The sequence below is a fragment of the Zalophus californianus genome, chromosome 13, assembly GCF_009762305.2.
Source record: "Zalophus californianus isolate mZalCal1 chromosome 13, mZalCal1.pri.v2, whole genome shotgun sequence".
Lineage (NCBI taxonomy): Eukaryota > Metazoa > Chordata > Mammalia > Carnivora > Otariidae > Zalophus > Zalophus californianus.
Window position 1 is genome coordinate 95,035,075 of NC_045607.1, and position 22,255 is coordinate 95,057,329.

At 39.4% G+C, this 22,255-nt stretch overlaps 1 protein-coding gene across 6 annotated transcripts in view; it reads right to left on the reverse strand.

Annotated features, from left to right (window-relative positions):
• LOC113933973 (centromere protein P) overlaps positions 1-22,255 on the reverse strand; it is a 228,381-nt gene that overhangs the window by 184,182 nt on the left and 21,944 nt on the right. For all 6 annotated transcript variants that reach the window (XM_035723431.1, XM_027614374.2, XM_027614375.2 and 3 more), the window contains 2 exons: positions 20,951-21,039; positions 6,946-7,034 (listed from right to left, as the gene is read on the reverse strand). In XM_035723431.1, coding sequence (XP_035579324.1) covers positions 6,946-7,034; positions 20,951-21,039 — 178 coding nt within the window. The remainder of the gene's footprint in view (positions 1-6,945; positions 7,035-20,950; positions 21,040-22,255) is intronic.

Genomic DNA, 22,255 nt, shown 5'->3' on the forward strand with positions numbered 1-22,255 from the left:
AGAAAAGTAAAATAATTCCAAATCTCTTTTTCTTAAGGATAAAGCAAAACATAAAGAGAAATGTAGAATAAAAATTCTAAAGTTTTATTAGGTCTAAAATCAGATGAATATCAGAAGTTAATTATTCACTAAAATATTGTCACTCTCATATATTGCGGGTGGGAATGCAACTTGGTATGATCACTTTGGTAACCATTGTGCTAGTTTATTACAAATTTAAACATACTGTAATCATATGACCGAGCTATCCCACTTTTGGTTATTTACCCTAGAGAAAAAACTTAACATCACACAAAAACCTCTACTGAAGGTCCACTGCAGCTCTATTCATAATCATCGAAAACTGGAAATAACACAAATATCCTCCAATGGGTGAATGGATAAACATGCTAGTATCAGTACATGAAATACTACTCAGAAATGAAAAGATGGATGAATCTCAATTCATTTACTTTATGCTAAGTAAAGAAGCCAGTCTCTATGTAATTTCATTTATTTGACATTTTGTAAGAGGCAAAACCCTAGTGATGATCACAGCAGGTTTTGCCGGGGGTGGGGAGTGGGTTGTGACTATAAAGGGAGAATATGCAGGATTTCTGTGCTGATGGAGCTGTTCAGTATCCTCACTGTGGTGGTAAGCACATAGAAACCATCCAATCTGAATAACACAGAAGGAAAAGACTGGAAAAAAAAAAAAGGACAGAGCCTCAGAAACACGTGAGACAATGCCAAAAAGTTTTATATTCATGTAATCAGAGATCCAGGAGCAAAGAAGAAATATATATACTAATGTAATATGTAAAAAATTACAATTACAATAAACTATTAAAAAATATCAAGGGCCCCTGGGGTGGCTCAGTGGGTTAAGCGTTTGCCTTCAGCTCAGGTCATGATCCCAGGGTCCTGGAATTGAGCCTTGTGTTGGGCTCCTTGCTCAGCAGGGAGCCTGCTTATCTCTCTCTGCCCTCCTCCCCAGCCCCCCCCCCCCCCCCCGCTCATGCGTGTGCTCTCTCTCTCAAAAAAAATAAAATCTTAAAAAAAAATTTCAAATAAGGATGCCTGGCTGGTTCAGTCAATAGAGTATGCAGCTCTTGATGTCGGGGTCATGAGTTCGAGTCCCATGCTGGAGGTAGAGTTTACTTAATAAAAAAAATTTTTAAATACTCAAATTATCCAGAAAATGCATGAAAGGAAAACAGAAGAACTAAACAACACAAGAGAATTAACTACTAACTGGGTAGACATCAAAAATATATCAATGATTACATTAAATGTAAATGAATCACAGATCTAAATGTAAAAGGAAAAAGTATAAATTTTTTTTAAAATGTAAGAATCTTTATGACCTGAGGTTAGGCAAAAGTGACAGACATCATACCAAAAACATATCAAAGAAGAAATAAAGATTAACTTCTTAAAATCAGAAAAATTAGCTCTTTGAAAGATACTGTTAAGAAAATGAAAAGACAGGGGCGCCTGGGTGGCTCAGTTGTTAAGTGTCTGCCTTCGGCTCAGGTCATGGTCCCAGGATCCTGGGATCGAGCCCCGCATCGGGCTCCCTGCTCCGCGGGAAGCCTGCTTCTCCCTCTCCCACTCCCCCTGCTTGTGTTCCCTCTCTCACTGTGTGTCTCTGTCAAATAAATAAATAAAATCTTTAAAAAAAAAAAGAAGAAAGAAAATGAAAAGACAGGGGCGCCTGTGTGGCTCAGTGGGTTAAGTATCCAACTCTTGATCTCAGCTCAGGTCGTGGTCTCAGTCAGGGTCCTGGGATTGAGCCCCATGTCAGGCTCCATGCTCAGCAGGGAGTCTGCTTCTCTCTGTGCCTCTGCTCCTCCCCCCGCTCGTTCCCTCTTTCCCTCCCTCTCTCTCTCAAATAAATGAATAAAAAAAATCTTTAAAAAAAGAGAAAAAGGGTAAAACAGATGCAGAAGATGAACAGACAGTGTGTCCCAAATTCTGGAATAAGAATTAGAGGGGGGGGGGGGGGGAAAGTCAGGAAAGAGCTCTGCTTCTACTTAGGATGTAAAAAGCCGCAGAGAAGACCATCTGCACCTAACATCAAGCAAGTTTGAATAATCTATAAAATCATAACCTTTCTTGAGTCCATTAGAGACCCAAAGTCACAAGGCAACCAAGTAAATAAGATTTTTCTCCCTCAAAGGAAAGCCGTAACACAAACTGTTCACTCTTGGATAAACTTAGGGGAGGAAAGCAGCCCCCATATAAGTAAGGTAACAAGAAACTAGCTAAAATTTCAACAAATTGTTAGGGACAAATGTGGGATAGAGTGTGCTTTTGGAACAGATAGAAACCCCAGACACAAAGGGACACCACCAGAAAAACCAGGATCCTTCAGTGGCACAGGCATGAGGAGGTGATCAGCCACTGCTGGGGAACAAAATGAAGCCAGAACTCTTCCCTGATGGGAACCAAAACCCCGAGCCACTGAAAAAAAGAGGCAACAGGGGCGCCTGGGTGGCTCAGTTGGTTAAGCGACTGCCTCGGGCTCAGGTCATGATCCCGGAGTCCCTGGATGGAGTCCCGCATCGGGCTCCCTGCTCAGCAGGGAGTCTGCTTCTCCCTCTGACCCTCTTCCCTCTCGTGCTCTCTATCTCTCATTCTTTTTTAAAAAGATTTTATTTATTTGAGAGAGAGAATGAGAGAGCGAGCACATGAGGGGGGTATTTTATTTATTTATTCAAGAGAGAGAGAATGAGAGATAGAGAGCACAAGAGGGAAGAGGGTCAGAGGGAGAAGCAGACTCCCTGCTGAGCAGGGAGCCCGATGCGGGACTCCATCCAGGGACTCCGGGATCATGACCTGAGCCGGAGGCAGTCGCTTAACCAACTGAGCCACCCAGGCACCCCCAAATAAATAAAATCTTAAAAAAAAAAAAAAAAAAAAACAGCAAAGCAATGGAAGGAAAAAAATGCCTTGCTTCTTTTTTTTTTTTTAAAGATTTTTTATTTATTTATTTTGAGAAAGAGAGAATGAGAGACAGAGAGCATGAGAGGGAAGAGGGTCAGAGGGAGAAGCAGACTCCCTGCTGAGAGGGAGTCCGATGTGGGACTCGATCCCGGGACTCCAGGATCATGACCTGAGCCGAAGGCAGTCGCTTAACCAACTGAGCCACCCAGGCGCCCCAAAATGCCTTGCTTCTAAGGGAAGAGCAGAAGTTGCCTTTGGTTGAGAGACAGAAAACACACCTGTTACCAAGACAAAGATCCACTGCTTCAGGAAGAGGGGCAGTGGCAAAAACCGCCTGTTCCATGGGAGGGGCAGGAAACCCACCAGGCCCAGGATCCTACACTACTACCAAGCATTCACCTGCTACCCCTGAGGAGAAGAACAAAAAATGCTCTCCTGCCCAAGACCAACCCCAGATCCAAGCTGGCTTTGGCTATACTGGGGAGCCCAAGTCCTGAAGTACAGGTACATAGGACTGCCCAATACTGAGGATGGACCGTGAAAATACAGAACTTCTGTTACTCCCACCACAAGCAGGGCACCAAGTAACAAACATCCACAACTGCTACTGGGGAGTGTCAAGCACATGGAGAAAGGGTCCCCTCAGAAAGGCAGAAAGCTGGGTGGATTGGGGACACTGAGGAGAACCCTCCAGGTCCCAAAACCCCATTCTAAGCATAAGGAAGAACTAAACTTGAATTTGAATCCACAGCTGGAAGAATTTGAAACCTGTGGTGATGTGAAGCCTGAAGATAAGGAAAACAATAAAAATCTCAAATACAGCTTAACTGCTGACGACCTTGAATTAACCCCACCCTAACAGCATGCTAAAAGAAATGTGCCCACTTCTCAGCATAAACACTATTTGCTTGAGTCTCTACCAATTTTCCACAGATAATATTCATCATTTGTTTAAAAAAAAAAAAAAGACACACAAAATTTCAGGAAAAAAGATCCCAGAATCAGCAGAATTGGGTTCAAAGATGACTCAGATGTTGGCACTATCAGACAGGAACATTAAAATAACCATGATTAAAAGTCACAGAGAGGGACACCTGGGTAGCTCAGTCGGTTAAGCATCTGCCTTCGGCTCAGGTCACGATCTCAGGGTCCTGGGATCAAGTCCCACATCAGGCTCCCTGCTCAGCAGGGAGTCTGCTTCTCCCTCTCCGACTGCCCTGCTCGTGCTCTCTCTTGCTCATGTTCTCTCTTTAATAAATAAATAAAACCTTTTAAAAAAATAAATAAAAATAGAAGTCACAGAGACAGAAATAAGAATGGAGGGTGCCAGGGGCTGAGTGGAGGGGAAGATGGGAAGTGACTGATGCATACAGAGTTTCAGTTTTACAAGATGAGAAGGGTTATGAACATAGATCTTGGTGTACACAGTTAAATACATTCTGAATGTATTTAATAGTACTGAACTGTATGCTTAAAAATGGTTAAGGTGAGTTTTACGTTATATATATTTTACCACAATTTTAAAAATGAGGGGAAAAAGGAGCTAGTACAAAGATAAATAACAGTTTTGTATCTCGAATGTAGTGGTGTTTTCATGAAGCTACAGAGGTAATAAAATTGCATAAAACACACACACACACACACACACACACACAAGTGCTTGTAAAACTGGTAAAATCTGAAAAAGCTCTGTGGGTTTTACTAATGTCAATTTTACTGGGGCGCCTGGGTGGCTCAGATGGTTAAGGATCTGCCTTTGGCTCAGGTCATGATCTCAGTGTCCTGGGATTGAGTCCCACGGCCCGCCCACTCTCTGCTCAGCGGAGCATCTGCCTCTCCCTCTGTGCTCACATGTGCTCTCTCTAGCTCTCTCAAATAAATAAGTCAATACAATGTTTAAAAAAAAAAAAAAGAGTGTATTTTACTGTTGCAAGATGTTACCATTGTCAGAGGCTAGATGAAGGGTACGTAGAATCTCCTTGTAGATTGGTTTTTTTACAACTCACTGAGAAACTATAATTATTTCAAAATTAAAACTTTAAAAATACGTGTAACAAAAGATGAAATAAGATAGGCAAGATATTGATAACTGTTGAAGGTGTACAGCTGCAGGTTAATTAGACTATCATTTTTACATTTATATGAAAACCTCCAAAATGAAACACTAAAGAAAAAAGTAGTTATGATTAATGTTAAAAGATCTCGTGGAAAAGTTGTACAAATGCTTAAACAAACTGGAAATTTCAGTAGAGAAAGAGAGAAGTTAAGAATCAAATGAAAATGCTAGCAATAAAAAACATGACATTAGAGGTGAAGAATTCCTTCAGTGGGCTCACTGTCAGGCTGGACTTCAGCTAAGGAAAGAATCTATGAACTCAAAGATAGGGTAATAGAAATTATCCAAACTGAAATGCAAAAAAAAAGGGGGGGGTAAAAGAGAGAACAAAGCTTCCAAACCCTGAGGCAATATACCAAACACCCTATGTATGTGCAGTTAGCACTGCAGAAGAAGAATAGAAAACAGGGCAGAGGTATTTGAAAAGATGCCTTTGGGAATTTTCACACTAACACACCTTAGAAATAAAACAAACTGTGGAAAAACAACATTAAGAGAAAGGTTTGAAGACAGCCTAAAAACAAAATTAACAATTATAGCAGATTTATTGTCATGACCTATGCAATCCAGAAGAGATCAGATGTGGAAGAAAAGCTGTCACTCCAGCTGTCAGTGGTCAACACCACATCCCTGGTTTTCCTGCCACCTCTCACATAGTGGTCCCTCCTCCAGTTCCTCTGCAACACCCTATCTCCACCCCACAGCACATTTATAATTCCACAGGGTCCACTGTTAGTCCCTCCCCTATTTCTCTCTATTCTCTCCATAGGCAATCTCATTCCTCAAGCTCAAGGCCTTAACTTTTACCCACTGGCAGAAACAATCGGGGGCTCCCCCTCCTACCTACACCTCTTCTGAGCTGCCTACTTCCTATCTTTACTTCAGGGTTTCACAGGCACTCACCATGTCCAACCTGAAGTCACAAGCTCACTTGCCATGATTATCTTTCAACTTTCCCTATCTCAACAAATGCAATCACATCCTCAAGGAGTGATCCCCTGTCAATGACTCCTGACCTCCCATTCAGCCAACAACTGTGCTTCCTAAATATCCCCCAAATCCAAATCCAACCAGCTCTCTACCTCGGCTAATTATTATAGTCCAACCTACAAATTTCTGTGGCATGAACTATTTTCATATGCTAATCACAGACCTTGCTGTATCTACTATTGTCTCCCTTTAGTCTCTTCTCCCTGAAGCATCCAGGATCTCACACTTCTGCCTTAGGCTCTGCTTCAATAGCTTTACATTGGTCTCAGGACTATGACCAATCTCCACACGGTGTGGACCTCATGTACTTGACGGGCCTCATGTCAGAGCACACACCCCAGCTTGTGCCCTGCTCCAGTCACTCTCTCCTCCTGTCAGTTGCTCACAGACAGCACATTCCCTCCTTGCAGAGTGCCTACGCACAACTACCCTGTCGAGGACCTCTTCGTTAGTTCACACCTACACGTTTTTCAGGTGTTGGCTCAATTTTCAGGAAATGATTCCATGTTCTCCATGAAAGTCAGGTTCTTGATAAATGCTTTAATAGCATTATGTAACTCTTCTCTGCAGCACTGAGCACAGCCACAATTTTAGATTTCTTTCTAGTATTATTTAACTTACAACTTCACCAATAGGCTAGAAACTCCTTGAGTATCAAAGATTATATCTGTTCTTCATCACATTTTAATGTCTAGCACATAGTTAATGTGTAATACATTTTCATTGGATGAAAAAATGATACAGAGAATATGGACTTAATATATAAGCCATATATATATGAATATCAACATAAACCATAATAATGTTACACTTTCAGAGATATTTTGATGTTTACTTACCAAAAAAAGGGTAAACTTAAAAATGTAGAGTGAAAACAACCCCTAACAAAATAAAAATTTGCAAAATCTTACCTAGACACAAATTCACTTAATTCTGAATATTCAGTGGGCTCCATTATTATGTTGAGGTCAGTAATAACAGAAGATAAACTCTCCTTATTCTAAAAATAAAAAAAAAATTATTTATCAGATCACAGTAAACATTTAAATAAAATATAAAGACAAGATTGTATTAAAAAATGCAAGATGAAATACCACCAAGCAATAGGAAAAGGTAATCTAGAAAAGGCACTGAAAATATTGGTTATTTGTTAAAAGAATAAAATCAGATCTTTACTCCATACCAAAAACCAAAATGAACTCCAAATGAATTACTTACTTAAATGTAAACACTAAGATCATAAAATATTAGCAGGAAATAAACTTAACTGAATATTGAGTAAAGAACTTTCTAAGCAAACAATAGAAAAAAATAAGCAAATATAATCACATAAAAACTCAGCATTTATATAAAAAAATGACTTTTTAGCTAAAAGAAAAAATAAACTGACAAAGATTTTGTACCATGAACATGACAAGGGGAAATGAAAACTGAAAAGAAAAAAGTAAAAGACATGAATTAAAAACTCAAATGTAAAAATTTACATGGAAAAAAATAATCTCACTAGGAAAAAGACAAATATAAACCAATGAGATAACATTTTTACCTATAAAATCACTTTGACAATGCATACTTTAAAATATGCATATTCCCTGTACCAGCAAATTGACTTCAAGAGTTGATCCTAAAATAGCAAAAAGTGAGGACAAAGACTGGCTGCCTATTACAAAACCGAGAAACAACTCCATATTCAATAATGGGGATTGTGAAATAAACTTAAATATTTTGATCTGTAAATTCAGGTTTTCCCCTTTAGTAAATTTTCCTCTATTCTATAGTTGCCTATCATTTCTTTTTCACTTGTTTCTGTTCTTGTTTTTGCAAAAATCATATATTGACTCTTCATGGTCTTCTAGATTATTCTTTTTATAGATTTTATTTATTTGACACACACTGAGAGAGAGATCACGTGAGAGCAAGGGGGAGGGGGGCAGAGGGAGAGGGAGAAGCAGGCTCCCGGCCAAGCAGGGAGCCCGGTGCGGGGCTCGATCCCAGGACCCTGGGACCATGACCTGAGCCGAAGGCAGATGCTTAACCGACTGAGCCACCCAGGCGCCCCTAGATTATTCTTTTCACTTGCTCTCACAGGTGATTTTTCTCAAGACTGTCCTCCATATTCACCTCCTGGTTACTTCCAATGTATTATCAGCACAATAATCAGTTCCTTTCTCTCAGCTCTCTTTCCTTCCACTCAATTTTCTTTAAATGTTTTCATCTGATAGCCAGAGCAGGTTTTACAGAGTGTGCTCCTATATTTCCCAGATTAATTCTTTCAAAGTGAACTTATCTCCACTTTCTTACTCATTTCATGACAGTATGTTTGCATAAACCCTAACTGAAGATGAAAACAACCGGGACCACATTTGTGCTCTCATCTGGAGCTACTGTATGTTCTCAGGAGTAGATCTAGCGATTTTCAGTATTTCCTAAGAACAAAGTGAGTGGATACTTCCTGACATTTCTCCTTTGTCTGGGCACTATCTGACTTGTCTCTGTATTTTGAGCGGCTAGAGAAATGGATACTGAGGGTTTATAATCTTTGTTTACCTTTCAGCTGCCTGATGATACAGTGGGAATTGTTAGGAGCAGCTACAGTTTAAGTAGGCTGGCTGGCTGTGGGCATCTATCACCGTATCTAATAAAAAATATAAATTCCAAAGGCACTTAAAAACTGGGCAAAAGACCTCAACATCTCTTCAAAGATGTACAAATGGGCAGAAAGCATCTGAAATAATGCCTAAGATCATTAGTCATCAGCTGGTCATTCCATTTGACCCAGTAATTCTGTTCTTAGATATACACCCAAGAAAAATGAAAACATATGCCTACTTATAAACTTACACATGAACGTTTATATCAACACTAATAATAGCCAAAAGGTGAAAACAGCCCAAATGCCCATCAATAAATGAGTAACAAAATGTGATATATCTACACAATGAAATGTTAATCAAAAAAGGAAAAGAATGAACTAATGATACCTACTACACGAACAAACCTGAAAACATGACCTTAAGTGAAAGAAGTCAGTCGAAAAGATCACATATTAGAAGATTCCATTTAAACAAACTGTCCAAAATACACAAACCCATAGAGAAAAAAATGGATTAGCTGTTGCATAGGTATGGGCAGGAGAAGAGGGACTGAGGAGTAATAGAAAGTAAAGGCTTTCCCGGGCGCCTGGCTGGCTCAGTCGTTAAGCGTCTGCTTTCAGCTCAGGTCATGATCCCAGGGTCCTGGGATGGAGCCCTGTGTCAGGTCCCTACTCAGTGGGGGTTTGCTTCTCCCTCTCCCTCTGACCCTCCCCCTGGCTCATGTGTGCATGCACACGTGCGCTCTCAAATAAATAATATCTTAAAAAAAGGGGCTTCCTTTTGAGGTGATACAAATGTTCTAAAATTGATGTGTTGATGGTTGTGCAATTCTGAATATACTTAATTTACTGAATATATACCTTAAAGGGATGAATTATTTGATATGTGAATATCTCAACTGACCTGTTACCAAAAAAAAAAAAAATCTCAGAGGCACATCTTGTATTTTGTTTGAGTATGTGTGGGTGTGTTCGATTTTGACCTTTTGCCCATTAGGAAAGGCAACTAATCCTATCACCATAAAGTCTATGATGTATAGGCCCCTCTTTTGTTTTTGGCAGTTTGTGGATTCTGTTCAGCCACTGGAAAGCTGACTTCAACACAGTTTCTCATCTCTCAACAGCTTGTTATAGGGCTAACTAGGTCTATCCTTCCCAGTTGGTAGATGAGGGGAGGGATCTTACAAACAGCCTGACTTCAAAGCTCCTGCCTAAATCTCAGCAACACCTTACTTTCTATCAAGGTCCATTTAACTTAAGTCTATAGTTCTCATTCTTCTCTAAAATTTAAGAATTGTGGGTATCGGGGCGCCTGGGTGGCTCAGCAGGTTGAGCGTCTGCCTTCGGGTCAGGTCATGATCCCAGCGTCCGGGGATCAAGCCCCATGTTGTTGGGCTTCCCGCTCAGTGAGGAGTCTGCTTTGCCCTCTCCCTCTGCCCCTCCCTGATGCTCCTTCTCTCTTTCACACTCACTCTCTCTCTCTCAATAAATGAATAAAATCTTAAAAAAAAAAAAAAAGAATTTTGGGGACATTCTGGAAAAGGTCCTATTAAGTTTGCAAAATTTATATACCGTTAATAAAGTACACAGCATCACACTTCAATGTTTTCTTTCACTTGGGTTTGAATGTCATCATATCAGGTACATTTTCTTTGGAGCCTATATGGAATTATATTACTTTTTACTGATATATAATTGATATAGAACATATTATTTTCAGGTATAAAACATAATGACTCAATATTTGTATATATTGCAAAATGTTCACCACAATAAATCTAGTTTTCATCACAATACTTAAAATTTTTTTAAAGATTTTATTTTTAAGTAATCTCAACACCCAACATGGGGCTTGAACTTAAAACCCCAAGATCGAGAGGCTCATGCTCCACTGAGTGAGAAGCAAGGCACCCCATAAATTTTTTGTTAAATGAAAACCTTTAAGATTTAACCACCTAGCAACTTTGAAATAGTTTAAGTATTAACTATAGTTGCCATGCTGTATATTAGATCCCCATGACTAATTTAAAAGTAAAATTTTGTACCTTTTCACTCCCTTCACCAATTTTGCACACATCCCCAGCACCCTGCCTCTGGCAACCATGAACGTGATCTCTTTATCTTTGAGCTTTGTCATTTTTTATATTTTTGGCTTTTTTAGATTCTACATAAGTGAGATCATATAGTATTTGTCTTTTTCTAACTTATTTCACTTAGCAAAATAATCTTAAAGTCCATTTATGTTATCACAAATGGCAAGATTTTATTCTTTTAAAGATGTATTTGAGAGAAAGAGCAAGCCCACACAAGCTGGGGAGAGGGGCAGAGGGAGAGGTAAAAGCAGGCACCCCAACCAGGAGCCTGCCTTGGGGCTTGATCCCCTGGGATCATGACCTGAGCAGAAGGCAGACGTTTAACCGCCTGAGCCATCCAGGCACTCCTCAACCTTTTTTATTAGATGAATACTATTCCAATACACATATCACATTTTCTTATCCATTCATCTATGTATGGAGACTTGGGTTGATTCCATATCTTGGCTATTGTAAATAATGATGCAATGAACATGAGGGCACAGATATCTTTTTTAGTATTTTTGTTTCCTTCAGATGAATACCCAGAAGTGGAACTGCTGGATCATGTGGTAGTTCTATTTTTAATTTTTTTTAAAGATTTTATTTATTTATTCATGAGAGACAGAGAGAGAGAGAGAGAGAGAGAGAGAGAAGGAGGGGGGCAGACGGAGAAGCAGGCTCCCAAGGAGCAGGGAGCCCGATGCGGGACTCAATCCCAGGACCCTGGGATCATGATCTGAGCCGAAGGCAGACGCTTAACCATCTGAGCCACCCAGGCGCCCTATTTTTAATTTCTGAAGGAACCTCCATATTCTTTTCTATACTGACTGCATGAATTTACATTTCCAACAACAGTACACAAGAGTTCCCTTTCCATCCTGGCCAATACTTGTTATTTCTTGTCTTTTTGATAATCACCATCTTAACAGGTGTGAGGTGATTATTTCATTGTGGTATTTATTTCCACTCCCTGATTTTCTCGTGTTTTCATGTACCTGTTTGGCCATCTGCATGTCTTCTTTGAAAAAACGTCTGTTCAGATCCTCTACCCATTTTCAAACCAAATTGTTTGGTTATTCTGCAATTGAGTTATAGGAGTTCTTTATATACTTTGGATATCAACCCCATCAGATATATAACTTGGAAATATTTTCTCCCATTTCATAGGTTGACTTTTTATTCTGTTGATTTCTTTTGCTGTAGAGAAATTTTTTAGTTTGATGTCCTACTTGTTGATTTTTGCTTTTGTTGTTTTGCTTTTGGTATCAAACAAACAAAAAAATCAGCACCAGGATATGTCACAGAGCTTACCACCTATGCTTTCTCCCAGGATATTTATGGTTTCTGGTCTTACATTCAAGCATTTAATCCATTTTGGGTTAATATTCGTGTTTGTTGTAAGGCAGTGTTCCAGTTTCATTCTTCTGCATGTGGCTAGCCAGGTTTCTGAACACCATTTAGTGAACAGTCCTTTCCCCATTGTATATTTTTGAGTGTCATAAATTATTTTACCACATATGTGTGGGTTTATTTCTGGGTTCTCAATTCTATTCCATTAATCTTTTTATGCCAATACCATACTTTTCTGATTACTATAGCTTTGCAACACAACTTGAAGTCAGGAAGCACGATGCCTCCAGATTTGTTCTTTTCCAAGATTCCATTGGCTATTAGGAGTCTTCTGTGGTTCCATACCCATTTTATAATTACATTTCTACTTCTGTGAAAACTGCCATTAGATTTTTGATAGGGATTAGACCTGAATCTGTAGACTCCTTTCAATACCTTGGACATTTAAAAAATATTAATTCTTCCAATCCATGAGTACAGAATATCTTTCTATTTATTTGTGCCTTCTTCAATTTCTCTCATCAGTGTCTTATGGTTTTCAGTGTACAGGTCTTTGACCTCCTTGGTTATATGTATCTCTAGGTATTTCATTCTTTTTGATGCAGTTGTTTTTGTAATCTCCTTATAGTTCATTATTAGTGTATAGAAACATAACAGATTTTTATATATTGATTTTGTATCTTTCAACTTTACTGAACTCACTTATTAGTTCTAATAATTTCTTGGTGGATTCTTTAGGGATTTCTATATAGAATACAATGTCATCTCCAAATAGTGACAGTTTTACTTCTTCCTTTCCAATGTGAGTTCCTTTTATTTCGGTTTCTTCCCTAATTGCTCTGGCTAGGACTTTCAATACTATATTGAATAAAAGTGGCAAGGGTAAGCATCCCTGTCCTGTTCCTGATCTTAGAGGAAAAGCTTTCATCTCTTCACCACTGAGTATGATGTGGGTTTCTCATACATGCCTTTATGATGTTGAGATATGCTCCCTCTATACCTTTCTTGGGAGTTTATATAAAAAAAGGGATGTTCAATTTTGTCAGATGCCTTTTCTGCATCTATTGAGATGATCATAGGATTTTTATCCTTCATTTTGTTAATCTGGTAGATTGCAGTGATTGTTGCAATTGTTAAACTATCTTTGCACCTCTAGAATTAATCCCACTTATTCAAGATATATGATCCTCTTAATGTATTGTTGAATTCAGTTTGCTAATATTTTGTGGAGGGTTGCTGCATCTATGGTTCATTGAGGATATTGGCATGTAATTTTTTCTTGTGGTCCTTGTCTGGTTTTGGCATCAGGGTAATGAAGGTTTCCTAAAATGAATTTATGAGCCTTCCCTCTTCTTCTATTTTTTTGTAAATATTAGAGAAAGACTGATATTAATTCTTCTTTGAATGTTTGGTAAAATTCACCAGTAAAGCTGTCTGGTCCTGGACTTTTGTTTGTTGGAAGGTTTTCAATTACTGATTTAATCTTCTTACTAGCAATCAGTCTCTTTAGATTCTTCTTGGTTCAGTCTTGGAAGGTTGTAGGTTTATATGATTAGATCCATTTCTACTAAGTTGTCCAATTTGTTGGCATATAATTGTATTATTCTATTACCCTATTTTTGTGATATCAGCTGTACAGCTCTTCTTTCACTTCTGATTTTGAGTTCCCTCTCTTTTTTCTTAATGAGTCTAGCTAAAGGTTTGCCTATTTTTGTTTATCTTTCAAAGAACCTGCTCTTGGTTTCATTTGTCTTTTCTACTGCCTTTTTAGACTCTATTTCAATTATTTCTGCTCTAAGCTTTGTTTTTTCATTCCAACTTTGGGCTCCATTTGTTCTTCTTATTTTCTAATTCATTGAGGTGTTAGGTTGTTTGAAATTTTTCTTGTTTCTTTAAGTACAAATTGATAGCTATGAACTTCCCTCTTAAGTTGCTCTTGCTGTATCCCATAACTTTGGTAAGTTGTATTTTTATTTTCCCTTGTCTCAAGATATTTTATTATTTCTCATTTAATTTCTTCGTTAACCTGTTCATTTTTTAGTAGCATGTTGTTTAATCTCCACACATTTCTGAAGTTTCCAGTTTTGTTCTTGCAATTGTGGTCAGAAAAGATAATTGCTATTAATCTTCTTAAACTGTCAAGACTTGTTTTATGACAGAACATATAATCTATCCTAGAGAATGTTTCGTGTGCATTTGAGAATGTATTCTGTTGTTTGTGAATGGAATGTTCTGTATGTATATGTTAAGTCCAGTCTAACCTGTTGTTTAAAGCCCATATTTCTTTACTGATTTTCTGTCTGGATGATCTATCCATTGATATAAGTGGGGTGTTAGGGCTGCTACTGTTACTGTATTGCTGTCCATTTCTCACATTAGCTCTGTTAATATTTGCTATTTTTTAGGTGCTCCTATTTTGGGTGCAAATATTTTTTTAGATTTTATTTGAGAGAGAAAGAGAGAGACAGAGCACAAGCAGAGGGCGCAGCAGGCAAAGGGAGAAGCAGGCTCCCCACAGAGCAGGGAGCCCGATGAGGGACTTGATCCCAGGCCCCTGGGATTATGACCTGAGCCGAAGGCAGATGCTTAACTGACTGAGCCACCCAGGTGTCCCTGAGTACACAAATATTTACAAATGTTATATTCTGCTTATTAACCCCTTTGTTCTTACATAACTCCCTTCTTTGTCTGAGTCTTTAAGTCTACTTTGTCTGATATAAGTATAGCTATCCCAGCTTTCTTTTGGTTTCCATTCACATGGAATATCTTTTGCCATCCATCCTTTCAGCGTATGTTTGCCCTTATGTCTGAAGTGGGTCTCTTGTAAGCATGTATAGATGGGTCTTGTTTTTTATTTTTATTTTTAAATTTTATTTATTTATTTGAGAGAGAGAGGGAGAGAGCCAGAGCAAGGAGAAGGGGCAGAGGGAGAGGGAGAAGCAGACTCCCCACTGAGCAGGGAGTCTGATGCGGAGCTCGATCCCAACACCCTGGGATCATGACCTGAGCCAAAGGCAGGTGCTTAATGACGGAGCCACCCAAGCGCCCTGGGTCTTGTTCTTTAATTCATTCAGCTACTCTACATCTTTTGATTAGAGAATTTAGTCACTTTACATTTAAAGTAATTATTAACAGATATGTACTTATTGTCATTTTGTTATTTTCTGGCTGCTTTGTAGTTTCTGTGTTCCTTTCTTCTTCTCTTACTCTTTGTGCTCGACTCTCTTTTGTGGTATACTTAGATCCCTTTCTCATTATCCTTTGTGTATCTACTACAGGTTTCTGGTTTGTGATTACTTACATGTAACTTGCATTTATAACAGTCTATCAAGTTGGTAGCAACTTAAGTTTGAACACATAATAAAGCTCTGCATTTTTACTCTCCTTCCATGTAATTTTACATCTTTTCATGAGTATCCTTTAATTACATATTTTTACTACTTTTGTTTTTTAACTTTCACACTAGCTTCATAAGTGGTTAATCTACTACTTTTACTATATATTTACCTTTACCAGGAGATTTATACTTTCATGTTTCCATGCAGTAATAAGGGCCCTTTCTTTTCAGCTTAACGAAGTCCCTTTAACATTTCTTATTAAGGTCAGTTTAGTGGTGGTCAACTCCAGGTTTTGCTTGTCAGGAAAACTTTTCTCTCTCCTTTAATTCTGAACAACTTTGTCAGGGAGAGTATTCTTGGTTGGAAATAGTTCTCTTTCAGCACCCTGTGCTACTCCTTTCTGGCCCGAAACATTTCGGTTGCAAAATCTGCTAAAAGTCGAATGACGGGTTCCCTTGTATTTAACAAATTGCTTTTCTCTTGTTGCTTTTAAGATTCCTTCCTTGTTTTGTAACTTTTGACCCTTTAATTATAATGTGTCTTGGTCTCTTTTGGAACTCTCTGGGATTCCTGGATTCTTCAGATAAATTTTCTGTCCCTCTCTCCTTCTTTCTTCTGAGATTCCTACTAATGCCAAGGGTCAGCTGACTCGATCCTGTCCCTTAGGTTATCTTTCCTTTCTTCATTCTTATTTCTTTTTGCTTCTCTGATTGGGTCTGTTCCTCGGCCCTGTATTCAAGTTCACTGATCGTTTCATGTATTTTGGTCTGCTATGGGAACCCCCTACTGTATTTTTCAGTGAAGTTACTGTACTCTTCAACTGTCACTTCTGTTTCAAATGCTCTTTTACCCCTTATTTATTTTTTGAAGTTCTCACTGTGTTTTTCCATTCTTCTCCCAAGTCCAGTGAGCATCGTTATGACCATTACTTTGATCTCCTTTCAGGTAAATTATTATCTCCATTTCATCAAGGTTTTTTCTAAGGTTTTATCTTCTTCTTTAGTTTGGAATATAATTCCTCTGTTCTGCCCTAGCTCTTGATTGTCTCTCAAATCACTGTGATATTCAAGGACCCTATTTTATTTTTATTATGTTTTTAAAAGATTTTATTTGAGAGAGTGAGCGAGCGAGCGAGCAAGAGAGAGAGAGAGAGAGAGGTCAGGGAGAAGCAGACTCCCTGCTGAGCAGGGAGCCCATGTGGGGCTTGATCCTGGGATCGCAGGATTATGAACTGAGCCGAAGGCAGATGCTTAGACTGAGCCATCCAGGTGCCCCATTTTTTTTTTCTTTTTAAGATTTACTTATTTTAGAGAGAGCGTGAGAGCATACCCAGGGGGAATGGCAGAGGGAGAGGGACCAGCAGACTCTGCACTGAGCAAGGAAGCTGACACGGGGCCTGATCCCGTAACTTTGAGATCATGACCTGAGCCAAAATGAAGAGTTGGATGCTCAACTGACTGAGCCACACAGGCACCCCTATTTTTAATAGATCCCAGTAGTTGAGTATGTGCCAAGACCAGATATTAATTAAAAAATTTCCTTACTCTGGAATCACTTTGTTTCACTGGGTTTCAGGAAGAGTAGTTATGAAAACATTCTTAGCCATTTTCCCTACAAACTGACACTGATCTGATTTATTTATACATGGAGTATGAATACTGACACATGTTAATTCTGATGTTCTTACACCACCAGACAGTAAAGCTGGAGAACAGAACTGTATATTCTAACCACCTCTGAGAGTAACAGCTGTGCCAACATGGATAATCATTCAAACTCCCTTGATGTTATTTCCCTTTAAAATAAGGGGGTTGAGCTTAATAGTCTATATGGTCACTTATGGTTCTCACAGTGTATTACTATGATTTTATTATAACAGTAATAAGGAAGATAGTTTTATTATTTAGGTTACTTTTTAGTTATCTGGTGGTTAAACATCTCCCTCTAGTGGAAATTCCATTTAAAAAAAATGTTTAAGAACACAGAAGCTTGTATCTTCACCTTTTTTTTCTATTACTCTCAACTATAAAAATCTGCTCAACATGTAAAATGGCAAAACCATTTTAGAAGGCAATCTGGTATTATCAGAATTTACACGTACATCTCCTATGACCTAGCAATTCTACTACTCTAAAGGCATATTTACACAAGTAAAGCCTAGAATATGTGAGGATTTACCATTAAATAACTTTTTTAAAAATTCTCATCAGCTCATTACATTTGAATTCTAAGGAATAAAGAAATATAGACAGTCCCTTGTTTACTACTTCTCCAGGAAAGCCCATGAGTCCCACTTATGACTTATTCCTAAAAATCTTCCTTATTCGAGAGTTGTTTGCAACATCTTACTTAGCAGTCTGGTGCTCAAGAAAAATCATAAATTTGGAAAGGCACTGAGAAAAACCAAGTGTTGTTAACTCTCCCAGGAAGAGTCTGCAGCAAATTAAGTAAAACTGAGCAGTTCAAAGATTCCTACTATTTTGAAATGTGAACAATAACAACTGACATGTCTTTAGAGATTCAACAGTTCCTGTGTTCTTTGTCTATCAAAGAATATCAACTGTTCCTCTCCTTAGATTTTTTTCCCCTGCATCCCCCAAAGCATGAGACAGGAACTACTGGTAGTTCCCAATACATGTACTTCTTTCTTGCACCAATTTTTCAGTGGTCTCATGGCCATGCATAATGAAGACTGAACTGCCAGCCTCCCTTGCAGGACATTATTGGCCAATAGAATGTAGGTGAAATGATGGATGTTACAACTTGTAGAAAGTATCCTTCAAGAGAAAAGCTAAGCCCTTGATTGCCCATTCACCCTTCCCGATGCCTGAAGTGCTCAACTGATCATCACACCATGATTTGGAAGTCACATGGGTAATGGCAGAGCCTGATATTCATAAGGTCACCGTACTAGCTCTTGAAAACTTACCTTACAATTTTAAGCAAAAGCAAACAAAAACAAAATTTTGTTTAAGCAATAGAGAAACTTCTAGTACTTCTAATACTTTGATCTACCTTTAAGTTTTCTGTCATATGCAGCTCAACTAATTCTCATTTATTCAGCATGTGAGATTAATAGTATACCTTTAAGCCCTTACTAAATGGTCACAAAATTTTCAGTCCTGCTTTGGTGGTATGGGATCATAATATTAAGCTCAATATACTATTAATAACAACAGTCGCTATGGACTGGTGCCACCACTGCCCAATAGAAGGTAGCGAACATGGCCACTGCAGCAAGGCCCACGTGGCTTCAGTCTTGTCTGTACTGCCTCACACAGCCACATAGGACCAGCAAGTCAAACCACTATGGGAGCTGCCCAGTGCCAGTTCATGCAGACAATGCCTCGGGTAAGGCAGTAGCCATTCTTCAGAAGCATATCATGGTATAAAATATATCCCCAAACTGTGATGTCATCCTTGATCTGATTCATAATGGAATCAAACTACCACTGGTGTTTTCCTTCAGAGGCTTAAGTTGACCAAAATATCCAACTTAAACAAAATGAAGTTAAAAAACTGCAGTCTATTTTATCTCTTAGGCCATAGTCCCCCTAATGAACAGGCCAATCTTTGGGGACAACCCATTCTGGAATGTACAGCTCCACTGAGCAGTTGGTTCAGCTCAACTTCAAAGGACTAACCTCTTTTCAGTTGGACTTATGGATAAGCCTCCCAAGGATGAGCTTAGCTTTGCCAACAGTCTAGCTACTCTCCAGATAACCCTTGGAATGACTGTGTAAAAGATAAGCACCAATAGCAGAAATAGCATATAGAACCCCAAGGCTACTAGGATGCTCCTGAGCAGTTTCCTGGGCAATGTATACACTGCTACTACAAATGTTCTCAGACATGGAGATGGACCTTGGGCCTGACTCCACTAACCTGACATGGACTATAGGCCTGGCCTATTAATGGAGGCCAGGATGCAGGTAAGTATGTGGTATATCACCACTCTGAATTTAAGATCACATTAGCCCCAAAGAGAAAAAAATTCGGCTGGAATAACTATGCCACCTTTTGCAATGGGACAACATCCAGGAGTTCCTAGGCCACCCAAAAGAGAAGCATGGGTCCTGACACAGACTATCTCAAATGAGACCAATTCATTTGTATCCACATTGTTTTTTAGTCTTCGGCAAATGATCTTTGAGGTCATGCAGAACAATAATTTCACCTTGGTGACCCTGCACAGTCTCAAGGCCTGGCGACAACCTGGAAATGTTTACCTCCCCTAAGGCCACTCATCACCCATGCCCTGTGTCAGATCCTGCTCAATCAGCCTTGGCAATGATACACTCTGAATGCTCTTAGTCATCTCAACAGTGTCGAAGGGGGAATACTCTGAGGTGGGAGCAAGCTGGGAGCTCTGTCATCAGATGAGGGGCCTAGACATCCCATAGCCCCTCCTCAGTCTGCCGGGGCCAGTGGCAGCAACCATGGATATGGACGGCAAAGAGTTCTTGAGAAGCAAAACCTCTAGCTCAGATACCTGGAAGCAGGCACTCTTGACTAGTTGGGTGGCCATCTGACACCTTAAGGAGGTAGGGTCGTGATTATCTAACATCAATCCTGGTTCTATACAAAATGGGAAAACTTAGGGCTGTTTTTGTGGTTGAGGACAAGGATCAGGAATTCTGGTACATGACGATGAATATAAGCAAGCGTCATGTCCATAGGACTTGGGTTATAACAACTGGCCTGCATCTGCTTTGGTTATCCGGTAAGTTGGGGCCACGACAGCCTGCCCGCCCTTCCCTGTGAGTCTCCTTTACACATACTTTTCGTAGGCCCAGTTCACAAAACCAACTGGTTAAACTGTTTTCTGCTATCAAAGTTTGTGTCTAGGCCAAGACAATTCTTGAAATTATGCCTGGATCCCACTCTTCTTGGAGCCATACTTTGAAGGTTTCTGACCTTGTTATGCCCACCCCTGGCCATATGCTGCACATTATCATTCTTTCTGCTTCCTAATTTTACGCAAAGTCTTAGCCAGAAGTATCTTCCTCCTGCGTTGTGTCTTAGCAGTCCAGTGTAACCTGCTGGAGTAACCACAACCCGCCTTGGAGTCTAAGCCGCCAGCCCTGAACAGTCTTCAGATGGCTGTGGTTCCAAATGACCACCATCTCATGAAAGGCCCTGAACAAGAACAGCAAACTCAGCTGCTCCCAAATCCCTGATCCACAGAAAATGGGTGAGATAAACATTTTGTTGTTGTTTTAAGCCTTTAAATTTTGGGAAAATTTGTTAAGCATAAATAATACATGGCTGGCATATCAGCAGGCCACTGAGGGCATCCAGGACTCTTCCCATGACCTCGGGGCTTGCTCTGAGAGACGAGGACAAACTTGCTATCTGCCTTCCAATAAAGCACCTAGATCCTCAGCAACAACCCTCTCATATGCAGTTGCCAGGATGGTTATACTGTAAAAATGGTATCACTTTGTATAAGCGTACTACAAGAGGGGCCTGGCCTCCTCAGTTCAGCCATTGCTGAAGGCTGGGGGGTGGGAACTGCTTAATCACAGTAGAACCTGTTACCACAACATACTCCATTTACCTGGATTTCCAGAATCTGAAATTCAAGTTGAAATGTAATCATGCGGCAATTTCCTGATAATCTGTGTCTCTGTAGAACTTTCATTATACCTGTAAATCAGAAAAAATATTTTACTGCGAATAGGTTTCCTTCAGATACCTGTTATTTAATTTTGTGTGAACATTTATAATACATGGGGGTATATGTGGGAGAGTTTATGTTAGCATTTACATTACAAATATCTAGAAGAATGTGCAACAAATTGATTTACCTCTGCAAAGTTGGATTAAAGGTAACTTGTACTTTCTATTTCTTAATTATACTAAAGATTATAGTAAGACATGCTAGTATAGGGGTGCCTGGGTGGCTCAGTTGGTTAAACATCCAACTCTTGATTTCAGATCGGGTCATGATCTCAGGGTCGTGAGATTGAGCCCTGCATTGGGCTCTGCCCTGAGCATGGAGCCTGCTTAAGATTCTCTCTCCCTCTCCCTTTGCCCCTCTCCCCATTTGGGTTCTCTCTCCAAAAAAGAAAGAAGAAGGAAGAAAGGAAGGAAGAAAGAAGGAAGGAAGGAGGGAAAGAAGGAAGGAAGGAGGGAGGGAGAGAGAGAGAGAGAAAGAAAGAAAGAAAGATGCGTGCTACTATAACCCTATACAAGTTTGAATCATAAATGTTCGACGGAGTTTTCTTCCAACACTATCTGATTCTAGTTAAAAACATTAAATTGAATCCACCTATTCACTTCTGTTATCTTTCAAAATTTTATACTTCAATGCATAAAATGCTATATTCTTAAGTATACAACTCAATATTTTTTAACATGTTTCCCATGTAACTACAACTGAGATAAAGATATAGAAATTTTAAAATACGCTATAAAGTTCTCTCATGCCCTTCTCAAGGCTATATACTACCTGCCCAAGAGATAACCACTATTGACTTTGCTAACAAAGGTATTTTTAAAAGAGCACAACTTTACAAGGATAAAGAAGAAGGAGAGTAACTTTGTTTGGAAGGTGGAAATAAGATGGATGAGCTAGATATTACACAGAAAAGAACTAATCTGGAAGACCTAAGAAAATTAAAACCTAAGCCAGGAATGGGGGAAGCTCAGTATCAAGCCCATCCAAAAGCATTCTGAGGGGCAGCTGAGTGACTCAGTCAGTGAAGCGTCTGCCTAAGGCTCAGGCCATGATCCCAGAAGTCATGAGATCAAGCGCCACATCGGGGTCCTTGCTGAGCGGGAAGTCTGCTTCTCTCTCTCCCTCTGCCCCTCCCCCTGCTCGTGCGTGCTCTCTGATAAATCTTTAAAAAATAAAAAAAGC